The sequence below is a fragment of the Convolutriloba macropyga genome, chromosome 2 (assembly GCF_964194025.1).
Source record: "Convolutriloba macropyga chromosome 2, txConMacr16.3, whole genome shotgun sequence".
Lineage (NCBI taxonomy): Eukaryota > Metazoa > Xenacoelomorpha > Acoela > Convolutidae > Convolutriloba > Convolutriloba macropyga.
The window spans coordinates 23,717,034-23,738,244 of record NC_134469.1 but is presented as its reverse complement, the minus strand read 5'-3'; the positions used below and the strand labels follow the sequence as shown (position 1 = coordinate 23,738,244).

The 21,211-nt window shown below is 35.7% G+C and overlaps 2 protein-coding genes across 10 annotated transcripts in view; both read left to right on the top strand.

Annotated features, from left to right (window-relative positions):
• The window catches only part of LOC142358248 (C-Jun-amino-terminal kinase-interacting protein 3-like), a 90,354-nt gene that overhangs the window by 48,699 nt on the left and 20,444 nt on the right, over positions 1-21,211 (top strand). For 4 of the 7 annotated variants that reach the window (XM_075409696.1, XM_075409702.1, XM_075409716.1 and 1 more), the window contains 7 exons: positions 2,872-3,235; positions 3,465-3,512; positions 5,607-5,751; positions 6,163-6,312; positions 8,123-8,233; positions 8,444-8,476; positions 13,622-13,750. In XM_075409696.1, coding sequence (XP_075265811.1) covers positions 2,872-3,235; positions 3,465-3,512; positions 5,607-5,751; positions 6,163-6,312; positions 8,123-8,233; positions 8,444-8,476; positions 13,622-13,750 — 980 coding nt within the window. The remainder of the gene's footprint in view (positions 1-2,871; positions 3,236-3,464; positions 3,513-5,606; positions 5,752-6,162; positions 6,313-8,122; positions 8,234-8,443; positions 8,477-13,621; positions 13,751-21,211) is intronic. The other 3 variants (XM_075409721.1, XM_075409711.1, XM_075409708.1) reach the window with 2 other exon arrangements.
• Positions 14,140-21,211, top strand: part of LOC142358300 (bridge-like lipid transfer protein family member 3B) — a 381,846-nt gene continuing 374,774 nt past the window's right edge. For all 3 annotated transcript variants that reach the window (XM_075409735.1, XM_075409739.1, XM_075409727.1), the window contains exon 1: positions 14,140-14,165. The gene's annotated coding sequence lies outside the window, so the exon portion shown is untranslated. The remainder of the gene's footprint in view (positions 14,166-21,211) is intronic.

The following is a 21,211-nucleotide window of genomic DNA, read 5'->3' as shown; positions in this document are numbered from 1 at the left end:
AGAAATCCAATTGTAGCGGTTCTCTGATTCTTAAATTTGAGCATTCTTTTTTGAAGAATTTAACTTTGTTTCTAAGATTTTTATCTGCCGTTTGCTTTCGCGATCTTTTTGAGATTGGAATCGTAATTTATTTGAGGACAATTGATAGCCCTGTGAATTTTTTCAGCCTATCAGTATTTTAACCATCTTTTTTATTTCTGACTTTTTTTGGATTTATTTCGGTCCAAACGTTTTCAATAGTGTAAAATTTTGCTGCATTGTTTCTCTTGGTGACAGTCGTTTAAATTTCACCAATTTTTAGATCAGACCTGGGAGGTAATGAGTTAATCGTTTAATACAAAAAGTAATGGCTTCAGCTTTTTTGTGAAGTTGTGACTCTTCGAGTCGCTTCCGGAATTCTTCCGGCTATGTTTTTTTAAGATCTGTTCACACATTTTCATTATTTTTGAAGTCAAATTGGAGTAGTGTTTTTACTCACGCCGAAACAGGAATTGGAGTGAAAAAGCAAGTGGTCTTCTGGCGTAAAATTGTTTCGTTCTAATTTTAAAGTAGAGTGAGCAAAAGGTTTTTCAACAAAAATTTGCTTTCTCGCTTGTGATTTTTCACATGCGACAATTTCACGTTGATTTTTTCTGTTTTTTCGATTTTTTGGAACTTATTATTTCGTAAATCATTTCCCAATCCATTTATAGTTCATTCTAAGCCTAGTTTTTTTAAACCGAATTTACAGTTCTCTCTTATGATTTTTTATTGCATTGACTGTTTTTTTTTAAATTTTTTCATCTGATTTTTTTAGAAATGGTTTTCCCAATTCACCCATAGTCCGTTCTAGATCTAGTTTTTTGTTTAGTCAATGAAAATTCGGATATTTTCCGTTTGTGCCCCCCAGCTTAGTGGGCGCATATTATTTGCACCCCCCAGACGCACGTGCAATGTTTTTACATAGTGATTTACTATGTAATGGCACGTGCTCTGTAACTGGGGGGCGCATAACGTACTGGGGGGGTGGGGGGGGGGCACAAACGGAAAAGATCCAAAAATTCTTTGAATTGTACGTCAGGACTTGTCCCGCTTTGTTTTTTTTACTTTGTCTAAGATTTTCGTCTTACCCTGACTTCTTGGAGTTGACTTTTTTAATGACTTCAGTGACTTCTACTGCTTTGCAGTTAAAATTTGTTGTTTGTGACGTCATTTCTGCTTTTAGGTCAATTGCGTGACTTACTTCACTCAAAAAATGATTTCTGAAATCACCTAATGAACTTTAATTTTTATTAGCATTCACTATTTATAGATCAAAAGTGTGCATCCAAGTAGTGCCAAACATATATGCCCTAATTCTTGAGTATTAGAGTCTGGTCAGTCTGTTTATCTTTATTCTTTAGTTGTTTCAACTCATGGAAGGCCACAAGTGTCTATGGCGGCTATTATCCGGCAATCTGCTGGCTAAGTTTTGACTTTTCGTCCTCAGAAACGGGATAAACAGGTAGCCTCTTAGGGCATTGAGTGCTCTTAGGGCCCTAAACCTTACTACGCTCTAAGAATGCGATTCACCAAAGCTGTTTTGAGTAGACAATTTCATGTTCATGGTGTGAAAGGGCAGTTCTTAATCTTAAAAGTTCGACCCTTTCAGTTAACCCCCCCCCCCCCCCCCATCAGCATTTTATAAGATCTGTTCACACATTTTTCTGATTTTTGAAGTCAAATTGGAGTGATGATTCTGGTCACGCCGAAACAAGAAATAGGGCAAAAAACCAATTGCAGTGTGAAAGTTTTTGTAATTGTAAAGCAGAGTGATAAAACGGTGTTTGAACAAAAAATTGGTTTCTCGTTAGTTGTTTTTTATTCAATGCTGCTTTTCGACATTGAGTTTTAATAGTTTTTGAGTTTTTTCGAGTTTTTGGAGCTGATTGTGTTTACAAATGGTTATCTTAAGCCATTCATAGTCCTTTTTAATTGTTTAAGTCAGTGAAAATTGTTTGAATTCTGTCAAGGCTTGTGCTGCTATGTTTTTTACGTCGTCGGACAAAAATTTGTTTCGCTGTACCTTAGCTCACAGCTGGTTCAACATTTTGGATGAAATTTTTTTGAATTTTTGAGACTAGTTTCATTCTCCTCTAAGTGCATTGAAACAGCAGTTTCGCAGCAAAGCAATCTAAAGTGAGCAGAACCCGAATCGAAAAACGAAATTTTGTACAAAATCAGTTCTTAATAGCCGCTGTCAGCGGCTCTTATTTAGGCGCTCTTTTTTATTTCGCTTTACCTTTTGATCACGTTTTTCGTTTTACATAAGTCAAGATTTTCCCGCTTGAATTCTGACTTTCTTCACTGTTTCAATTGAATGAATTTTCAAATTTTTCACGCATTGAATTATGCAATTTATAAATACGGTCAAAGTCAAAAGAGCAAAATCAAAAGATCAAAAGAAACAGGACAAGCATATAAAGCCCGGTCATTAAGTCATAGTGCATTAGGTTATCAGAGTTCATTAGAGCGATTACTTGCCGGCATTAGTGTTATACTTCATAGTGTTCAGTTTAAAAGTGTAATTTTAGAATCTAACCCAATATGCAGAATTTACTCACAAATATTAAAAATTTTGACACGTCAATTTCTATCTCTTATTTTTTCTTTTGTTTCAATCCAAATGTGCGTCAAGTGGGTCAGCGGCGGCTATTTTCCGGCCATTTGTCGGCTGTGTTTATCATGGTTTTTCTGTTCCTTCAATCCTAATCAATGTTATGAGAATCAATGGAGGCTATTTTCCGGCTATCTACCGGGTATGGTTGATGTTTAGAACCTTTTCTTGTAGTTAATATCGACGCCGCCAAGATTGGTCATGTGAGTTAGGAGAATATTTGATAAAAATTTAAGGGCTGAGCTTGACCGCAAGAGAAGTGACCGTATCAACCGCAAATTGACACCAAACCCCATTGCATCTGGAGATCAACAAACACCTCAGGCGGCAACCACAAGTAAAGTGCACTCCGTTGAAGGACGGGAGGACATCTACGGGTGGAGTGTGAACGCCAGTCTGTTCACGCCTCAAAAGAGTTCCTCAGCATCCGAACGAAAACGCACATCTACTGCTCGAAGGCAGACACTTGCTATTCCAGAGGAATCCGAGGTGAAGTCTTCGCCTGAGAAGGAGTTCATTGTCAATCAGAAAGAGATATCCAAGTCGCTGCCTATTCCGGCCTACTCGAGACCTCTGATGGAGAAAGATCCTTCCTTTAAAGTGAGTGAATTCGTAAAAACATGAAGAGTATAGTTGCAGCATTTGGTTTAATCCTCATTTGTATTTATGTACGTATTATGTTGTGAAAACAAAATTTTTTTAAATCTTTGAGCTCATGGAGGAGTGTTGCAAGAATAATTCACTACCAAAATTGTGTGCCTGATTCTGTAGATCTAACTGATCCTCTGTTAGTGTTTGTTACTGGGAAGTTTGCTTTAATTTGTTTTAGCAATATCACTTTCAAGAAGATAGTCCTGGATCAGCTTTATATATTGAGGTATCCCCAATGACTGTCGAAGCACTTCTCTTTGTTGAGAAATTTTAAAATTCTTACATTTCTGTCCTGATCATTATCTCACCGTTAATTATATTGGCACTATGTTGTATTACAGTTAACCTGATTAATGTAAGTGAACTTTGTTGCCATTGAAGACATTCATCGTCGGTTTTAGAAGTTCCTGACTTCATTAAATTGCTCCAAAATTAATTAAGTGGGATTTTTAAAATCCTGTTTGATGCCTAATTTGACGACTACGATTGAAGTGAAATTATTGCTTACGTCTTCCGGCAGCGCTTCTTGATTTAAAGCGAAAAATGCGAAATATTACTGACCACGAAATTTATTGATCATGTAATAGAAATCTCACAAGTGAACTTTTAGTCTCACCAACAAAACCATTTTGTGATTAATTGCTCTCGAATGAAGTTTGAAGCAATTTATCTAAACTTGTCTGTTTTTTTTGTGAAAAACTTTTGCTTTACCGTTATTGAGCTCTTGTTCTAGTACATTCTTTGACTTCTCGCGAGACTTTATGATAATATTCTTCATTTTTGAGTGAATTAAATTGCTTGCAATTCGAAGTAGTTTTTTGCTAAAATGAATGCGACAGACTGCGGAGGCCATGGGGTTTGAGTCCGCCTTCAGCCTCTCAACGGCTATTATTTAGGCGCTCTCCTTTTTAGAATTCAAAGATGTTCACACATTTTCATGATTTTTGAGGTCAAATTGGAGTAGTGATTTTGGTCACGCCGAAACAGGAAATGGAGCGAAAAAGCGAGTGGTTTTGCGGCATGAAATTTATTCGCTCTAATTTTAAAGTAGATTGAGAAAATGGTGTTTTTGTACAAAAATTCGCCTTCTCGCTGGTGGTTTTTTGTTCACATGTGGTAATTTCACTTCGTTTTTTACGGTTTTTCGATTTGTTGGATCGGCTTTTTTTCTAGATGGTTTTCCCAATCCATTCATTGATTATTCTACGCCTAGTTTTTTGTTTGAACCAAATTTTTATTTCTGGCTGGTGATTTTTGTTCCCATGCGACAATTTCACGTTGATTTTTACTGTTTTTTCAATTTTTTGGATCGTATTATTTCGTAAATCATTTCCCAATCCATTTATTGTTCATTCTAAGCCTAGTTTTATGAAACCGAATTTACAGTTCTCACTTATGATTTTTTATTGCATTGACTTTGTTTTTTTTAATATTTTTCATCTGATTTTTTTCGAAGTTGTTTTCCCATTTCACTCGTAGTCCGTTTTAAGTCTAGTTTTTTTGCTTAGTCAATGAAAATTCTTTGAATTGTACGTCAGGACATGTCCTGCTATGTTTTTAAATTCGCTTTACCTTTTGATCACGTCTTTCGTTTTACATAAGTCATATATTCACGCTTGATTTCTGACTTAACTCACTGGCTGTTTCAACTGAATGGATTTTGAATTCTTTCACTCATTGAATTACGTAATTCATTGAAAACGGTCGAAGTCAAAAGAGAAAAATCAAAAGAAACGGGATAAACCAATAAAGCCCTGTCATTAAGTCATAGTGCATTAGGTTATTAAAGTACACTAGAGCAATAACTGCTAGCTGGAATTACTATTAAGCTGAATAGCTTTCAGTTTAGAAGTTGAATTAAGTATAGTTTTAGAATCTAATCGAAACTGCACACCGAATTAGAACACTTTTTGAAACTAAGGGAAAATTTTCTATTTCTTTTTTTGCTTCAAGGTGAATAGAGGACTCCGATAAAATGAGGCCAATAGTTGTAAGGGTTTTGGAGTAAAGTGAAATAAGACTTTTGATTTTTTTTCAAATTTTTATCTGTTTCTATCAGTATTCAATGGCACGCTTGTATGTTTCTAGGATAATTTGGAAATCTGCCGGTTATGTTATCCCAAACCTCGAAGAATTTCAAGTTCATTGATATAGGTCGTGCTAGAGCGAATAAAATTTCTGTTTTGAATTCTTTTGGAAGTAAAATTTTTGGAGCTATTTATTGTTTAAAGCCTGGACTGAAATGTTAAATTAGTTTTTGTTAACGACTGAAAAGAAGTTATAGGTCTTAGTTCAGGAAGTGAAATGAACTTGTGTTTAGAACTTGACCCTTCAGTGTGCCTGCAGCCTGGTGCTGTCCGGTGGACAATACTCTCCACTCTTATCTTCATCAAGGTCGCTAGAGAGCTCTCTCGATGTGACACCCACCCTCTCAACACCCGAAGATTTAGCCTCCACCTTCTCTGGTGAGTTCGCAAGCTCTATAGTTATTCACATTTGATAGTTATTCACCAAATGCTTAAATTATTGACAGCGTTCATAATCGCTGATCACGGTTTAAAAAATTATAAATTCAACTCTTGCTAGTATGAGTTTTGAAGTAGTTGTTTTCGTGGATACCGATAAATTGAAGGGAAAATTATCATATTTGTTCAATCGGATTCTTCACTGTCTAAATGAAATAATAATTTGATCCGAATGTGTAGAAGGGATACGATTGCCTATAAATTGACGGACGAATTGGCCTGAACACCAGGCAGTTTCTTGAGAAAACTTTTATCGTTTATATAGGCTCTATCGTAGAATTTGTGGTTAAAATGAAGTAAAATACTTGAAGTTGTCTTCATTATATCTTCATCTATGTCAAATTATGGCAGGTCGTGTGGGTAACTGTTCAATAGTGTGGCTGTGCAGCAGCAGTGCCACGTGCAGCCGAGTGAGTCTGTATGACCTGTCCTCTCCAGCCGAGGCTCTCTCCTCCCTCACATTCGCCCACTCACAAATACTCACCATACATGCTGTACCTGGTAAGTTTCTATCTGCCAAACGTTGGTGTTCTTACTTTTTTTTAAAAAACAAATCTGATCATTGAAATGTACCGTTAACGTTGCATTTAATCAGATAACTTATTCTTAGAACAGTTCTTTTGGTTTTGAAAATATTTCGTGGGTTTTGTATCAGAACCGATTATTTGTCTGTCAACATAGCGACTGTCCATAACCTTTTTACGCAGTTTGATGGTATGTCAAAGGTAAGATGTTTTTAATTGCTCTCGTAAAGAAGCAATTATTGTAAACGTGTGTGTCTTGCAATTATTGTAAACGTGCGTGTATGCAAAATTTTCGCTTGACCGTTTTGACTTTTCGAGTGACTTTTACGCCCTTGACTTTTAGCATTTTGCGTGATCTAAAATTCTCTCTCAATCAAAATTTCTAGCAGCTGAACTCAACTGGCGGCAATTTAATACTAAAAGTCAAATGAAAAGCGCGCCGAAACTGGTACCATTTTTACTTTAAATATTAATAGTGGTATATGTTTTAGTGGTCTAATGTGGTTATTTGAAGCCAACTATTGAACTTCTTAGTCCCATTTAGGCGGGAGAAGGTTTTTGATCATGTGCTACGTTCAGTGAATTGTTACCGAATTTGAAAAGTGTTTTTTACAGAATGGCACATACAGATAACGGTTTTTGGCCGTTTTTTGTCCAAGTGGCCCAGTTTTTGGCGTCTAGTTTTTTTTGTGAAAATGATTTTTATTCGACTATTGGAGCTATACGTCTGACGCTTTTTTTCGTTTTACATTTGTTCACACGGCAATGCTCAAACGTCAAATTTTCTGAATGACTTGTTCCACTTAACTAACGGCGTTTGCGTGCGGTACTTCATTTCTCATTCTCTCTCTCTCTAGCAAAGATTTTAATATCATTTGCGTGATTAGAGTTTGATCATATGTGACTTACATCAATCAATGAATTGGCTTTTGCACTTTAATCTGAGTTAGTTTAAGTTCAAAGCAACTTATATGTGCAGTAAAGGTCCATAATAAAAGTCTTCTGCGGAATGAATGTCAGCAAGCTTTATTATTGTATCGCTGAATGTTTTGCCAAGCTTTTTGAGCGGCGTTGAATTAGTTTTCCAATTTAGATCTGTATCTGTTTCTATCTCTATTATATGGCACGCAAGTCTATTCTTTTGCAGCTATTCCGGCAATCTGCCGGCTATGTTTACAATAATTATCACTTTCACGTTTAACTGCGCGAAATTAGCTCACTCTTTTTCAACGGAATCGAATTTAATATTCGTTGAACGCTTTTACGCCATTATGTTCACGGTCAAAAAGCAAAATCAACAGAAACTTGATAAACCAGTAAAGCCCGGGCACTAATACCTAATGTTCAAAAACAACGCATTAACTTTCTTAATGTATACTGCAAATGGATACTATTTTTTGGCTTATAGTCCTCAAATTAAGACCATGTTTATCGAATGAAACTGCGGACCAAATTGGATCACTTTTTTACACCGAGAAATATTTAGAATCTCGTCAATTTTTCTCGTTATTATTTAAATGTTTTCAATCCCAAAGTGGGGCAGGGGGTCAACGACGGTTATTTTCCGGCAATCTGCCAGCTTTGTTTATACTTGAGGTTTATTTACTCGTGTTTGACAGTGCCGATTTTGTATGATATTATTTGAATTCTTAGCCAAACTGGGGCAATCGAGGCAGGTTTATTTTGGAAATTTACGTGGAGTGTTTTAAAAATTATTTATGAACTGCTTGTCTAAGAAAATAATGTAAATCTCTTTCTTAAAGTCTTTATCATGACTTCTAATATAGGTTATTCGAATCGCTTGACGGAGGTGGAAAGGCCTGCTGAGTTTGCGGGAGACACTTTAGAAGCCCAATCAGAGAACAGCTTTGATCAAAGCTCCAATATCCTTGACTTCGGTGAGTACATCATATAGATATAATAGGGTTTCTTTGAACGTTTTTGACGCAGTCTTTCTATCAAATTCTGAAATAGATTACCAATTGTCATATTAAAACTGTCACTATTTGAGCATTCCTTTTTGTTCGAGTATTTCTTTAATAAGTTAAGTGTAATTTTGATGTATTTTATTTTTGCTTGGTATAATGGGTAATCTTGTTGCTCTTTAGGAAAAATTTCCAACTGTGTTTCTACTGATCAAGGTAATGGAGCATCTCTTCTAAATGGCTTAGGATGTATGTGACATTAGCGTTTCTTATTCCAACTAGATTGCATAGAACCTCAAATCATAGTTGTATGTCCATTATTGTGTTCTGCTATGCTTGTCATGTCATTGCTCTATTTCCTCTTTTTATCCCGCTCTTTCTTAATTCTAATCGAGACCACCGACTGTTTTCATCCATTTTCTCTCCCCCAAACGATAATGTAGTCATAATAGAGCCTCTTTTAATCAAATTGTGATCATCCGGTGTATCTTCTGCTGCTTAGTAATTGGCTGGTCTTAATTTAGAATAGCAAGCATGCTCTATTTAAAATCTTTTAGTTCAATTGATATATCTCATGCTGGTTGTCATCAAAAGTAACGGTGCAATGTTGCATTGCTCTTGAACGAAGTTTGAACTGATCATTTTAACATGCGTGGTGCTTTTTTCAATGAAAAATTTTCGGTTAACCGTTTTCGAGAACGTTCTTTCGCTCGCTTGAGTTTTTTGACTTTTCGTCGAAGGGAACGGAATAAACTGGAAAAGCTCATTCTTTCGCTCGCTTGAGTTTTTTGACTTTTCGTCGAAGGGAACGGAATAAACTGGAAAAGCTCAAAGGCAAAAGTCTCCGAGGAGCTCTCTTAGCTTCTAGCTTTACCGAGCTCAAATATGTGGCTCAGCAAAGCTTCTGAGGAACGCTTGAGGAGGCAGATATTGATGATCTAATTTTGGACCCCGAATTTCGTAACAGGACCAATGTTCACTAGTTAATATGCAATGGGAATCTTGTCATTAGATAAAAACAAGTCGGTATAGCCCTGCCTACCCAAACAATAATTCACATGTTTAATTGCTCTTGAACGAAGTTCATAGCAATTATTGTAAACCTGTTGGTCTTTTTTATGCAAATTTCCCGCTTGATCTTTTTGCGTTTTTCTAGAACATTTGACTTCTCAATTGAATTTCACGCTTTCGTTCTTCATTTTTGAGTGATCTCCATTGTTCTCACTAAATCTTGTTGCTAATATTTAATCGATTGCAGCGAAGAAAAAATAAGGGCCTGATACCCGCCTGTCGTTCGAGAGCAATTCTTCCGACATTAGTCGGTTTATGTTTATTTAATGGTTTTTACGAATCGGAGTGGTTGTGAAAGGTAGTTATGGCGATCTACTTGGTTTTAACGATCCGGGGAAGAGTAACCTATCCTTCACTTCTTAATAGCCGCATCTTCCCGAGTGGCTTTTATAGATTTCCTGTGTTTAATTACTCTTAAACTGGATTTGTAGCAATTATATTAGACTTTTGGTCTTTTTCTGCGGTTTTTGCTTGACCGATTTTCCGTCTGACTCCTTATGTCTTTTGGTAGTCAAAATGGGATAAGCAAGTAGCGCGCAGAGGTTACTAAATTCTTTTAGATCTTTTGGGCTCACTAGACTCCGGTTCTTAGAGTTTGACGCCCCCACCCCCACCCGACAACTCATGTTGTGCGACCCCATAGGCTAGTTCAATCTTCGCTCAATCCGCATTTAAAGAGCAGTTGCTTTAAGTGGGCAGCGCAACTTGAACTGTGTAGATTCATTGTTGAAAAACACATTACAAAATAGAAACGGGATAAACCGAGAAAGCAGTGTTTTGTGTAAAGCAGTGCTTAATGATATTGATAATAATCCCTCCATCTTATTTAGAAGCAGGAAAAAGCTAATTACGTATGCCAAGCAAATGGTCACTTTCTTTTGTTATAGCTGCGAAGCTGTAAGCTGAGCGTAGCTATATTGCGGTGCTCTTGGTTTTTTACAATTCAAAGAATTTGAATTGTATTGGGGCGCTGTCTTTTTTTTTTAAGATCTGTTCACACATTTTCATGATTTTTGAAGTCAAATTGGAGTAGTGATTTTGGTCACGCCGAAACAGGAAATGGAGCGAAAAAGCGAGTGGTTTTGCGGCGTGAATTTTTTTCGCTCTAATTTTAAAGTAGAGTGCGAAACTGGTGTTTGAACAAAAATTCGCTTTCTCGGTAGTGGTTTTTTGTCATTAGATAAAAACAAGTCGGTATAGCCCTGCCTACCCAAACAATAATTCACATGTTTAATTGCTCTTGAACGAAGTTCATAGCAATTATTGTAAACCTGTTGGTCTTTTTTATGCAAATTTCCCGCTTGATCTTTTTGCGTTTTTCTAGAACATTTGACTTCTCAATTGAATTTCACGCTTTCGTTCTTAATTTTTGAGTGATCTCCATTGTTCTCACTAAATCTTGTTGCTAATATTTAATCGATCGCAGCGAAGAAAAAATAAGGGCCTGATACTCGCCTGTCGTTCGAGAGCAATTCTTCCGACATTAGTCGGTTTATGTTTATTTAATGGTTTTTACGAATCGGAGTGGTTGTGAAAGGTAGTTATGGCGATCTACTTGGTTTTAGCGATCCGGGGAAGAGTAACCTATCCTTCACTTCTTAATAGCCGCATCTTCCCGAGTGGCTTTTATAGCTTTCCTGTGTTTAATTACTCTTAAACTGGATTTGTAGCAATTATATTAGACTTTTGGTCTTTTTCTGCGGTTTTTGCTTGACCGATTTTCCGTCTGACTCCTTATGTCTTTTGGTAGTCAAAATGGGATAAGCAAGTAGCGCGGAGAGTACTAAATTCTTTTAGAGCTTTTGGGCTCACTAGACTCCGGTTCTTAGAGTTTGACGCCCCCACCCCCACCCCACAACTCATGTTGGGCGACCCCATAGGCTAGTTCAATCTTCGCTCAATCCGCATTTAAAGAGCAGTTGCTTTAAGTGGGAAGCGCAACTTGAACTGTGTAGATTCATTGTTGAAAAACACAATACAAAATAGAAACGGGATAAACCGAGAAAGCAGTGTTTTGTGTAAAGCAGTGCTTAATGATATTGATAATAATCCCTCCATCTTATTTAGAAGCAGGAAAAAGCTAATTACGTATGCCAAGCAAACGGTCACTTTCTTTTGTTATAGCTGCGAAGCTGTAAGCTGAGCGTAGCTATATTGCGGTGCTCTTGGTTTTTTACAATTCAAAGAAATTGAATTGTATTGGGGCGCTGTATTTTTTTTTAAGATCTGTTCACACATTTTCATGATTTTTGAAGTCAAATTGGAGTAGTGATTTTGGTCACGCCGAAACAGGAAATGGAGCGAAAAAGCGAGTGGTTTTGCGGCGTGAATTTTTTTCGCTCTAATTTTAAAGTAGAGTGCGAAACTGGTGTTTGAACCAAAATTCGCTTTCTCGGTAGTGGTTTTTTGTTCACATGCGGCAATTTCACTCTGATTTTTACTGTTTTTACAATTTTTTGGATAGGATTTTTTCTAAATGGTTTTCCCAATCCATTCACAGCTCATTCTAGGCCTAGTTTTTTGTTTCAATTAAATTTTCGTTTCTCGCTAGTATTTTTTTTGTTCACATGCGGCATTTTGACATTGTTTTTTTTGTTTTTTTTCTTATTTTTTGATCTGATTTTTTTAAAATGGTTTTCTCAATTCACTCGTCCATTCTAGGTCTAGTTTTTCTGTTTAGTCAATGAAAGTTCTTTGAATTGTACGTCAGGACTTGTCCTGCTATGTTTTTTTTTGTTTCGTAGTCTGACGCTCTTTTTTCGTTTTACATTTGTTCACACAGCAAAGCTGAAAAAGTCAAATTTTCTGAATGTTTTCTTCCTCTCATTAACAGCATTTGCGCGCGTGACGTCATTTCTCACTCGCTTTAGCGAAAGTTTTTTGGTTATTTGCGTGATTAGATTTTGATCATACGTGACTTACCTCACTCAATAAAATGACTTTTGCACTTTAAAAACTTAAGTTTAATTTGAATTTGTTTAAGGTCAAAGTAACTCCTATGTGCAGTAAAGGTCCCTAATAAGAGGCTTCTGAATTTTAACAAGCTTTACTAATTTATCGCTGAATGTTTTTTAGCCTAGTTTTTTTGAGCGGCGTCAATTTTTTTTCAATTTAGATCTGTATCTGTTTCTATCTCTATTATATGGCACGCAGGTCTATTCTTTCGCAGCTATTCCGGCAATCTGCCGGCTATGTTTATTTTATTGTAGGAAAACAATTAGTTACGTTTCATCTATCAGTAATAATTGGGATCACGGAATGCAATTGCAGCTATATTTCGACAGTCTTTCGGGTATGTCCAGATGTCCTTGAGGAATTGAAAAGGTCGAGATTTCTGGGGTCTGAATTTTATTCACATTGGTTTTCAAGCTAAGTGAGAAAATAGTTTTCAATTCGTATGGAACAATATAATAATATATAATAATATATGCTGATCGAGTAAATTTAATAGGTATAAATTCGTTCGCTTTCTGAAATAGTAGTATTACTTTGTAATGAGTAGATCTCTGTAAAGCTAATTCACTATTGTAGATCTGTTCTGTAATCGTTGAGCTTTATTTGTATACTTTTGCCACTCGTATACAATTAATTTGCGAGAGGTTCTTCAAGTTGCTCGTTTCATTTATTGACATTAGATTTTTGCCAATTGATGTGTGATTAGATTTCTCAGAAATCTATAAATCTCAAAAAAAAATACTATTTTCAGCTTACTTACAGATATCAGCTGAAGTCATTGAATATTACGCTGCACATTTGAATTAGGATAAAAATTTTTGATATTGTTTTGAAGAAATTTTGCTTTTGCTTAGGAATTTTATGTGGTCGCCTGGAACGTAATTCATTATCGGTGTGTATTATTATTTGTTTCAAAGCTTTAACTATCGCGAGATTCCATGTCCGGCTGCGTTTTGTAATGAAGTTTTTTATTGAGGCTTCGAACATAAAGTTAACAATTGAAACAGTTTTGTATTGTAGTATGCGTACTCCACAAGACAACTTTTTGGAACAAAAAGAAGTTGGAGAAAATTTAGTACTGTATTTGTCACCACAAATTGTAAACAAGACAATTGTCTTTAAAGGTCAATTTTTAACGTGCTTGCTTTCTGATGCTTGAGGTATGATGTCAATTTGCATGCTAAATCTGTATGAAAAAACAAGTTACAGTTTCTCTATTAACATCGTGTGGACTCAACATTTCATGTGAAGCGGTGGTATCGATGATAATTGTTGCATGTGATAATAGTTGAGTAGTGCTGTCTACAAATATCAATAATAGTGTTGTGATTTTAGGAAAAGAAGGTGGTGGTGGAAGCTCACTGAGCGGAAGTGACGTAACAGCTACCAACTCCACTACTCAGGATGGAGGACTGATGATAGAGTTGAACGAGGCTGAGGATCACCTGAACGACATCGCAGATGGTAGGAGTAATCAAATCATTTTCTCACTTTGGTCTCCTTTTTGTGTTTGAACAGATTCGATAACTATGCAGTATCATATTTAATTGGCCATATTTAAAAAGATTTAGCCCTTTTTCTTTTGTTTTGATGGCTTCCTCTATACGCGAATGAGCAAAGAGCAGGCGTATCTGTTTTTCTCGGGGAGATATAGCCTTTTTTACTCACGAAAATTTAAAATAATGAGAACCGTAACTTCAATAATTATTTTCATTCGATAATGTTTTTAATAGCCGCACAGCGAAAGCTGTGGCTATTATTGGCCTATTTTTGGTTTTTTTACGACTCGAAGAGTGGTATTGGTTTTCTATCGGTCTTCTTTTTATTTTTTCAGGAAGTCGTTTTGGTCATTAATTGTTGTGATAAACTTATTAAATAGTCTCCAATTGCACCCGGGAGCTATTTAATTGCATTTTCAGCTTTGTCCTGAATAGTTATTGCATTTTGATGGAGGCCGGATTTGCATTGGGTAGCGCCGCTTATAGGGGATTTTAGATTCCGGCGGACGATTTGAAAGTTATCTTTGTTCGTCATCAATTTGTTTAAAAAAAGACAAATGTGAACTGCTCACGTCCCTCGTCGAAAGAACCCAATGGTGTTTATCGTTGATGCCAGCTGTCTATACCGAGCTATTGAAAAACCTCCGAGCTGGTTGAAAAAGAATATTTAGATATCAACTTCTGCTAGACAAGGTCTCAGTTTCAATCCAAATACTGTCTCACACACAAACAGCATTTGATATTACGTGGACATCTCAACGAATAAAACATTTAATTTTATGGCATGATGTGTTGAGCAACTCACTAAGTGGGCATCGAAGTAATAATTTTTCACCACAGATTGTTGAACAATTATTGGCAACATGACATTTTTGGAGAGCCTTTTCGAGCGATTGAGAACGATAGACGAATTGAAAATCCAGATATTTTTGGAAAGCTGTGTAAATCAAAAGGTTGTTCAATAATTTCAGTGAAGAAACACCTATTATCTAAGCAAAATTAGAAATTAACGTGGTTTAAGGACGAACTAAGTAAAATGCATCCAGACGTTGATATAGAATTGAATTTGTTGTCGATTGTTATTTTTCACGAAAAGGACTTACGGGAATGAACTTTGAAGAAGAGATCAAAATCACAAAAACGGAAATCAAAAATTAATACGCTGAAAAAGCAGAAAAGGACGGCCGAAGGCGACTTGGAGGCATGTCAGTAGTATAAAGGTGCGCCATCTCTTCAGCAAACTCTGTGAGTCTCTCCGATCGGTAGCATTTGAGATTTTATTATCTTGGTGCCATCCAAAGAGTGAAATTTGCAGGTAGTTGCCCTAATTTATATTTCTCTACGTGCTAGATCTTTGATTCTCTGTTCTGATGTTTTCATCTTTTAGTACATCCTGAACCTCTATCAATACTTGTATTTTAATGATCCTCAACATATCAAGATTTTCAGCTTTTTAAAAAATGAACAACGAAGTACTTAGTCATACTCGGCCTGAGTCGTTCACTGTAGAAAAGGAATCTGATAAAGATGGATTTCCTACTCTTAAATATCAAGGCCAAACTCCTTGAATAAGGCAAATAACAAACGGGGCTTCAGTGTTCTAAGACCAGCCGATAACGCTTTCAATAATGCAGGCATCACACAAGCAATTGAATCGGGGGTGCAAAAAGCGGGAGCAAGTTTGAGTCCAACCATATTCCAAAGTATACGATCGGAGCTTCGATCAAATATGAACAAAACTGTCGACGACAAGTTGAAGCAAATGAAAGAGATGCAGCTGCAAAATGATTTAGAAAAAGAAGTTGAATTAATTGCGCTATCTGAAGTCGAAGTTCTCGAAAATTACAATAGAAGAGAAAATGTCAAAATTCTGGATTTGCCGGAAAGCCATCAGAGCGGACAAAGGGAGCCCTACCAGCAAACAACGGCGGGAGTCAAAGACTAAACGTACCGGTGACAGAAAACGAGATTTCAATTGCACACCGGCTTCCTGTTTCAACTAGAACACAAAATAGACCAGTCATAGTCAAATTTTCTCGACATACGGCAAAAATTGAAGTTCTTAATAACAAGAAGAACCAGTCTGATGTTCGTATTTTTGAAGATATAACCAAAGCAAGGCTGAATATTCTGAGGAAAGTTAAAAGTGATGTACGAGTCAATTCAGCTTGGACAAGAGAGGGTACAGTTTTTATGAATAGAATCAAGATGGCTTAATCTATAAAATCAATAATATTTACCAGGGTGGTTTAGATCTTAAATATGGTTTGAGAGACGCGTTGGAATGCTTCAGAAAATTTTCGCGTCCGTTTAATTCATTTCAAGAGACTGGACAAAATTCCGGGCCATTTGGGAATGACAACGATGGTTCCTAAAACAACTGATACTCCTATTCAAGTTCAACATCATAAAGATCAAATCCAAAAATACACATGCATATAGGTGCTTCATTTAAATGTGAGATCTATAATGAAACATTTTGGTGAACTAGAAACTTCAATTTACGGAATCGAAAAAATGCCTGGAGTTTTGTGTGTGATCGAAACTTGGTTGAACAGCGGCGATGCCGCCAATAGTTTACCTGTCAGACTATCATCAGCATGCGCTAACCAAAAGAAGTTCGAAGGGTGGTAGTGTTATGATACAGTTGAAAAGTGATTTTGATTTGTTAGCAATCCTTAAAAATCCTCTCGACGAAGCTGCTGTTGCAAAAATTAATGCTAATAGTTTACGGTTCTTTTTAGCAGTCATATACAATAAACCCATCATGCCCAAAGTGGACTTCTTAAAGGCTTTTGATATTTTCTTGGAGTCATGGAGAGGCAATTCAAAACCTTCTATCATCTGTGGCCACTTCAATATCGAAATTTTTGAGCTAAGTTACTATATAAACGACTAATTGAATTTAAGCTTCAAATGGTTTTGTTTTTGGAGTAAACGAACCAACTAGAGTAGCGCATAGTACTTCAACATGCTTAGATCACTTTAATTATCGAAAGGAACCCAATTGTGAAACCGAGGTACAGCTACATCATAGCTTCTCAGATCCTTAACCGATTTAACTCAGTTGGAGAGTTGGAACAAAAACAAACAAGGACTTGTTACTTTTTAGAGATACTAAGTTTGCAAAAGACCCAGAAAAATTTAACGCTATTTGGATGAACTTGATAAAGAGTTGGCATTAAGAAAAGAAATAATAACAATATACCAATCCTTCAAATGCGTTCCATACCTTTAGTAGCTTGTTGTTGGATGTTAGACAGAATTGCTCCCTTAAGACAGCTGGGTAGAGAAACAACAGCCTAAATGGTTCAGAGATAAACTGAAAAATCTCAAAATTAAGAAGAAGATTGCTCATCGTTATTTGAAAAGCAGTGATGATAATAGTTGGATAGAAAAGTTCAAAATTTTACAATCAAGCTTTGAAAACAGTGTTCTGCAGCCAAAAAGATTTCTATTTAAACGATTTTAAGTTTTACCTCGGTAATAAACGACAAGCCTGTAAATTACTAATTAATTTAAGTGGTGAAGTAATGAACGGTTCCAAGGTCCCTGTTCTGGAATCTGTGCTTAACAGTATCAGTCAGCCGAATGATCATGATAACGCAATAGCCTTTAATATTTATTTTGCCAATGTTGGGTTTGAAATCAGCAAGCATCTCGGTGCTGAAAATGAACCCAAGTTTAAAGACGTCAACACTCGATGTTTCTGTTTAAAGTTACAAAGGAGGAAGTTAAAGTGGTAATATCAAATTTGGATAATAAACCATCCTCACCGGATTTTGTTATTAATCTTTTGGCAAAAATGTCAGCGCCTGTAACTATTGAGTACGTTTTTTTTATTAAATCTTTTGTTCAACAGAGGCGAATTCCCACAGGAGCTTAAAAGAGCAAAACTTTTTCGTTTGCACAAATCTGGTTCAAAGTTAGCTGAAAATAATTACAGACCTATTTCAATACTTATTGCTAGGAGCAAATCTTATGAAAAAATTATGTTTAATCGGTTATACTCTTACTTTGAAAGACTTCCTTTGTTTTATTATAGACCATTCGGATTTTAAAACAAACACAGTACAATTGAATAATTTGTTGAATTTACGGAAAATTTGATATCTGTTTCTAAAGGGAAACGTCTTCAGTTTTTTCTTGGATCCGAGGAAAGCTTTTGATACAATTTATCACAAAATGATGATTAAGAAGCTAGAGTGTTACGGTATCAGAGGAAGGGTATTAAAATGGTTTGGTTTGAATCATACCTCGAGCATGGAATGCAGCGTGTTCGTTTGAACGGAGTTATGTCTAGCTGGGAAGAACCTAAATGTGGTGTGCCAAAGGGATCTATTCTTGGTCGTCTTTTATTCACTATCTACATAAATGAATTACCTCTAGATGTTATTCTGTTTGCAGGTGATACAAATCTAACTGCTGCAGGAATGCAGTTGATTGAAGTTGAACAAGAATTAAAGAATATTAGCAAGTGGATCAATTCAAACAAATTATTGCTCGATTTAGATAAAACGGTACAGATGGGTTTCACTTGAAGCTAATGCGTTAGACAGTTTCTGTTTTAACTCGAGGGAAATAATAAAGGCACCAGTTTTTAATTATCTAGGAATACTCGTTGATTCCAAGCTATATTGAAGAAGTTAAAAGGAAGTTAAGTAAGCAATGCGGTATTATCGCAAAACTGAGACATTTTGTTCCTAGGAAGCTGTTGATACAATATTACGAATCAAACTTTAGGCCTATTGTTCAATATGGAGTCTTAATCTATGGCTGCTGTAGTTCCTCTTTGCTTCTGCATTTTTATCTTTTACAGAAAAAAATATTAAAGTTCATTTGTTTCAAGAAAGAACCGATTCATGTAAGGACATTCCGGAAGCACTCCATATTGACTGTTTATGATCTGCACGTGTATGAATTGATTAAGTTTTCTCTAAAAGCAATCAGTGGGCTTCATTGTGAAAATTTTTGTAATGACTTGTTTGTACCTTATAACATAGAAAGAGAAACCAGGGGATCGGCAATTAAGTTACTCAAACAACCTTAATGCAAAAGAAAAGTAGAGCGCTGTTGAATCAATTTTTGTGCAACTAAGTTATACAATAAATTGGAAAGCCTAGAAAATATTGCTTATTTTGCCATATTTTGAGGTGTTCATTTTTAGTTTGCAATCACGAACTCGCAAGATTTGTAGTTGGTTTTTAATTTTTCTGTAACATTGCTTATCTCTCAAACAGTGTTAATTGTAGAATTTTTCTTCAATTATTTTACTTGTTGTTTTATTTATACTCAACTCGGGTAGACTGAAAAGTGGGCGTCTATAGACCCGCTGTCTCTCCTCTCCAATGCAATATATTGTGCAGTAAATTGTATATTTTTCAATGGAGAAATTTTTTCATTCATTTGGCCGCGTTTTGACCTAAAAGCAAAAGTGAGAAAGGCTGTCATGTTGAACAGATTTCTGCTGAGCCAGAGAAGATTTTTGATCATGCGCTGCGTTATGTGAAAGACGTTATGACTTTGAAAACTGTTTTTGATGGAACGGTGCATATCTATAACCGTTTTAACACATTGTCTCATCCATTTGGCTCATTTTTTAAGTTGTAATTTGTTGTTTTTTAGAAAGTTTTTGATCAATGCTGTATTAACATGTGAACTTCTGAAATCGATGATACTTTCGGAGAGTTTTGCAGAGCCTAATTCTTTTCAATTGTAAATTCTGTTCAATGATACTTATTTTATAACTTTATAGTCATTTTTTGGATGGATTTTTTTAATTGATTTCTTCATTTTCGGATCTTTGAGTCGATTTTTTTTTTGAAAAGTCTATGAATATAGCAACTTTCGTTTGGAAATGCGTGCTTTGAATACCTCTTTTGAACGTGAGGACTTGTAATAAAATTGTACACATACTAGTCTGTTTTTTTGCTATTTCTGTTCAATTTTTGTTTTGTGTGTTTTCGGTTTTAATTAGAAGGGAAAGTCTAAGTGCGCAGCAAGTGGTTCATTTTCGTGTGATTAAAAACTCTTTTGTTTTTGACGTTTAATCTTTGAAATTATTGAAAGTTGTTTCTTGATTAGCGTTTTAGTTTTAATAAAATTTTTTAATATTTTGACAATTTTCTTGCAAAGTTTTGTTTCTCGAATCTGTAATTTTTTTCACTTTTTTAATTTGGAAATTATAATCATTTTGCAACGTTTTCAGCTATGATTGCTAAATAAATATCTGCAATTGTTTTGTCCGATAATTTTTTGGAGTGAATTAAAACAGGATGTAAAACTGAGTGCCGCATGTGAAAAATGAGGATATAGGTCAAACAGATGAACGAATCGGCAAGCAGAGAGACGAAAAAGGCTTTTGTTTATATCATTTTAAAATCACATTTCGTTCCTGCTGTTCGCATGAATTAATGATTTGGCAGAAGCGTTCATAAAATAGTTTGCGTCAAATCATGGTTGTGAAGAGTTTTGCAAGCTAAACATCTTGAAAGCCAATTAGAAAATTGTTAATATAAATTGAACAATTTTCTAATTCGGTTTTTTTTATTTCATTTTTCGTTTTTTGCTTTTCTTTCATACAATGGGTGGTTGACTGATGTACAAGAGAATGTAATTAACACTTTTGCGTTTTAATGGCTCGGAAAATGCATTCAGCATTTGTAGAGAATATTTTGAAGATTATTTTTCGGTTTTGTCTGTCATCTCCTTTCCCTTTCCTCGCGTTTCTTTTTGAACCCATTTTTTGAGGTTGTCGGTCAATTGTTAATATTTTGATATTTTGTTGCTAACTGCCTGTATCACAGGGTTTTAACCAATAGTTTTTATTTCGGAGTCGCATCTAAAATTAGTTTTGTCAGATGGTGTATCAGGTTTTGTCGGTAAGTTTTCTCATGATGTTTTTCCTGTTGTTTTTTAAAGGCTGAGTCCAATTATGCATAATATGCTTTAGATAAGTGAGGATGGTCACTTTTCTACTTCGAGTCGTTCCGGAATTCTTCCGGATGTTTTTTTTTTCGTCATCATTTTTGTTGCGACAACATGACTTCACAATCAATTCAAATCTGGAGTTTGCTCATTTGTTCTTGAAATTTAAACTGAATTGGGTGCGTGACGTCATTTTTCACTCTTATCGGAGCGATTTTTTTGTTCATTTGCGTGATCAAGTTTTTGGTCACGCTTGAATTACCTTACTCTCAAAAATGCCTTCATCACTCCGAAATTGATTTTTCTTTACTTTATTTCAAAGAGATAAGTTCAAGCGAGTGCTTGCCACTGGAATTGAATGGTGTTTGAGGGCAGCTACTAGAATCAACAGTAAGCTAAACAGACTTTACGTGATGTCTTTTTTCACTCTTATTGGAGTGAGTATTTTGTTCATTTGCGTGATTAAGTTTTTCGTCACGCGTGACTTACCTTGATCTCA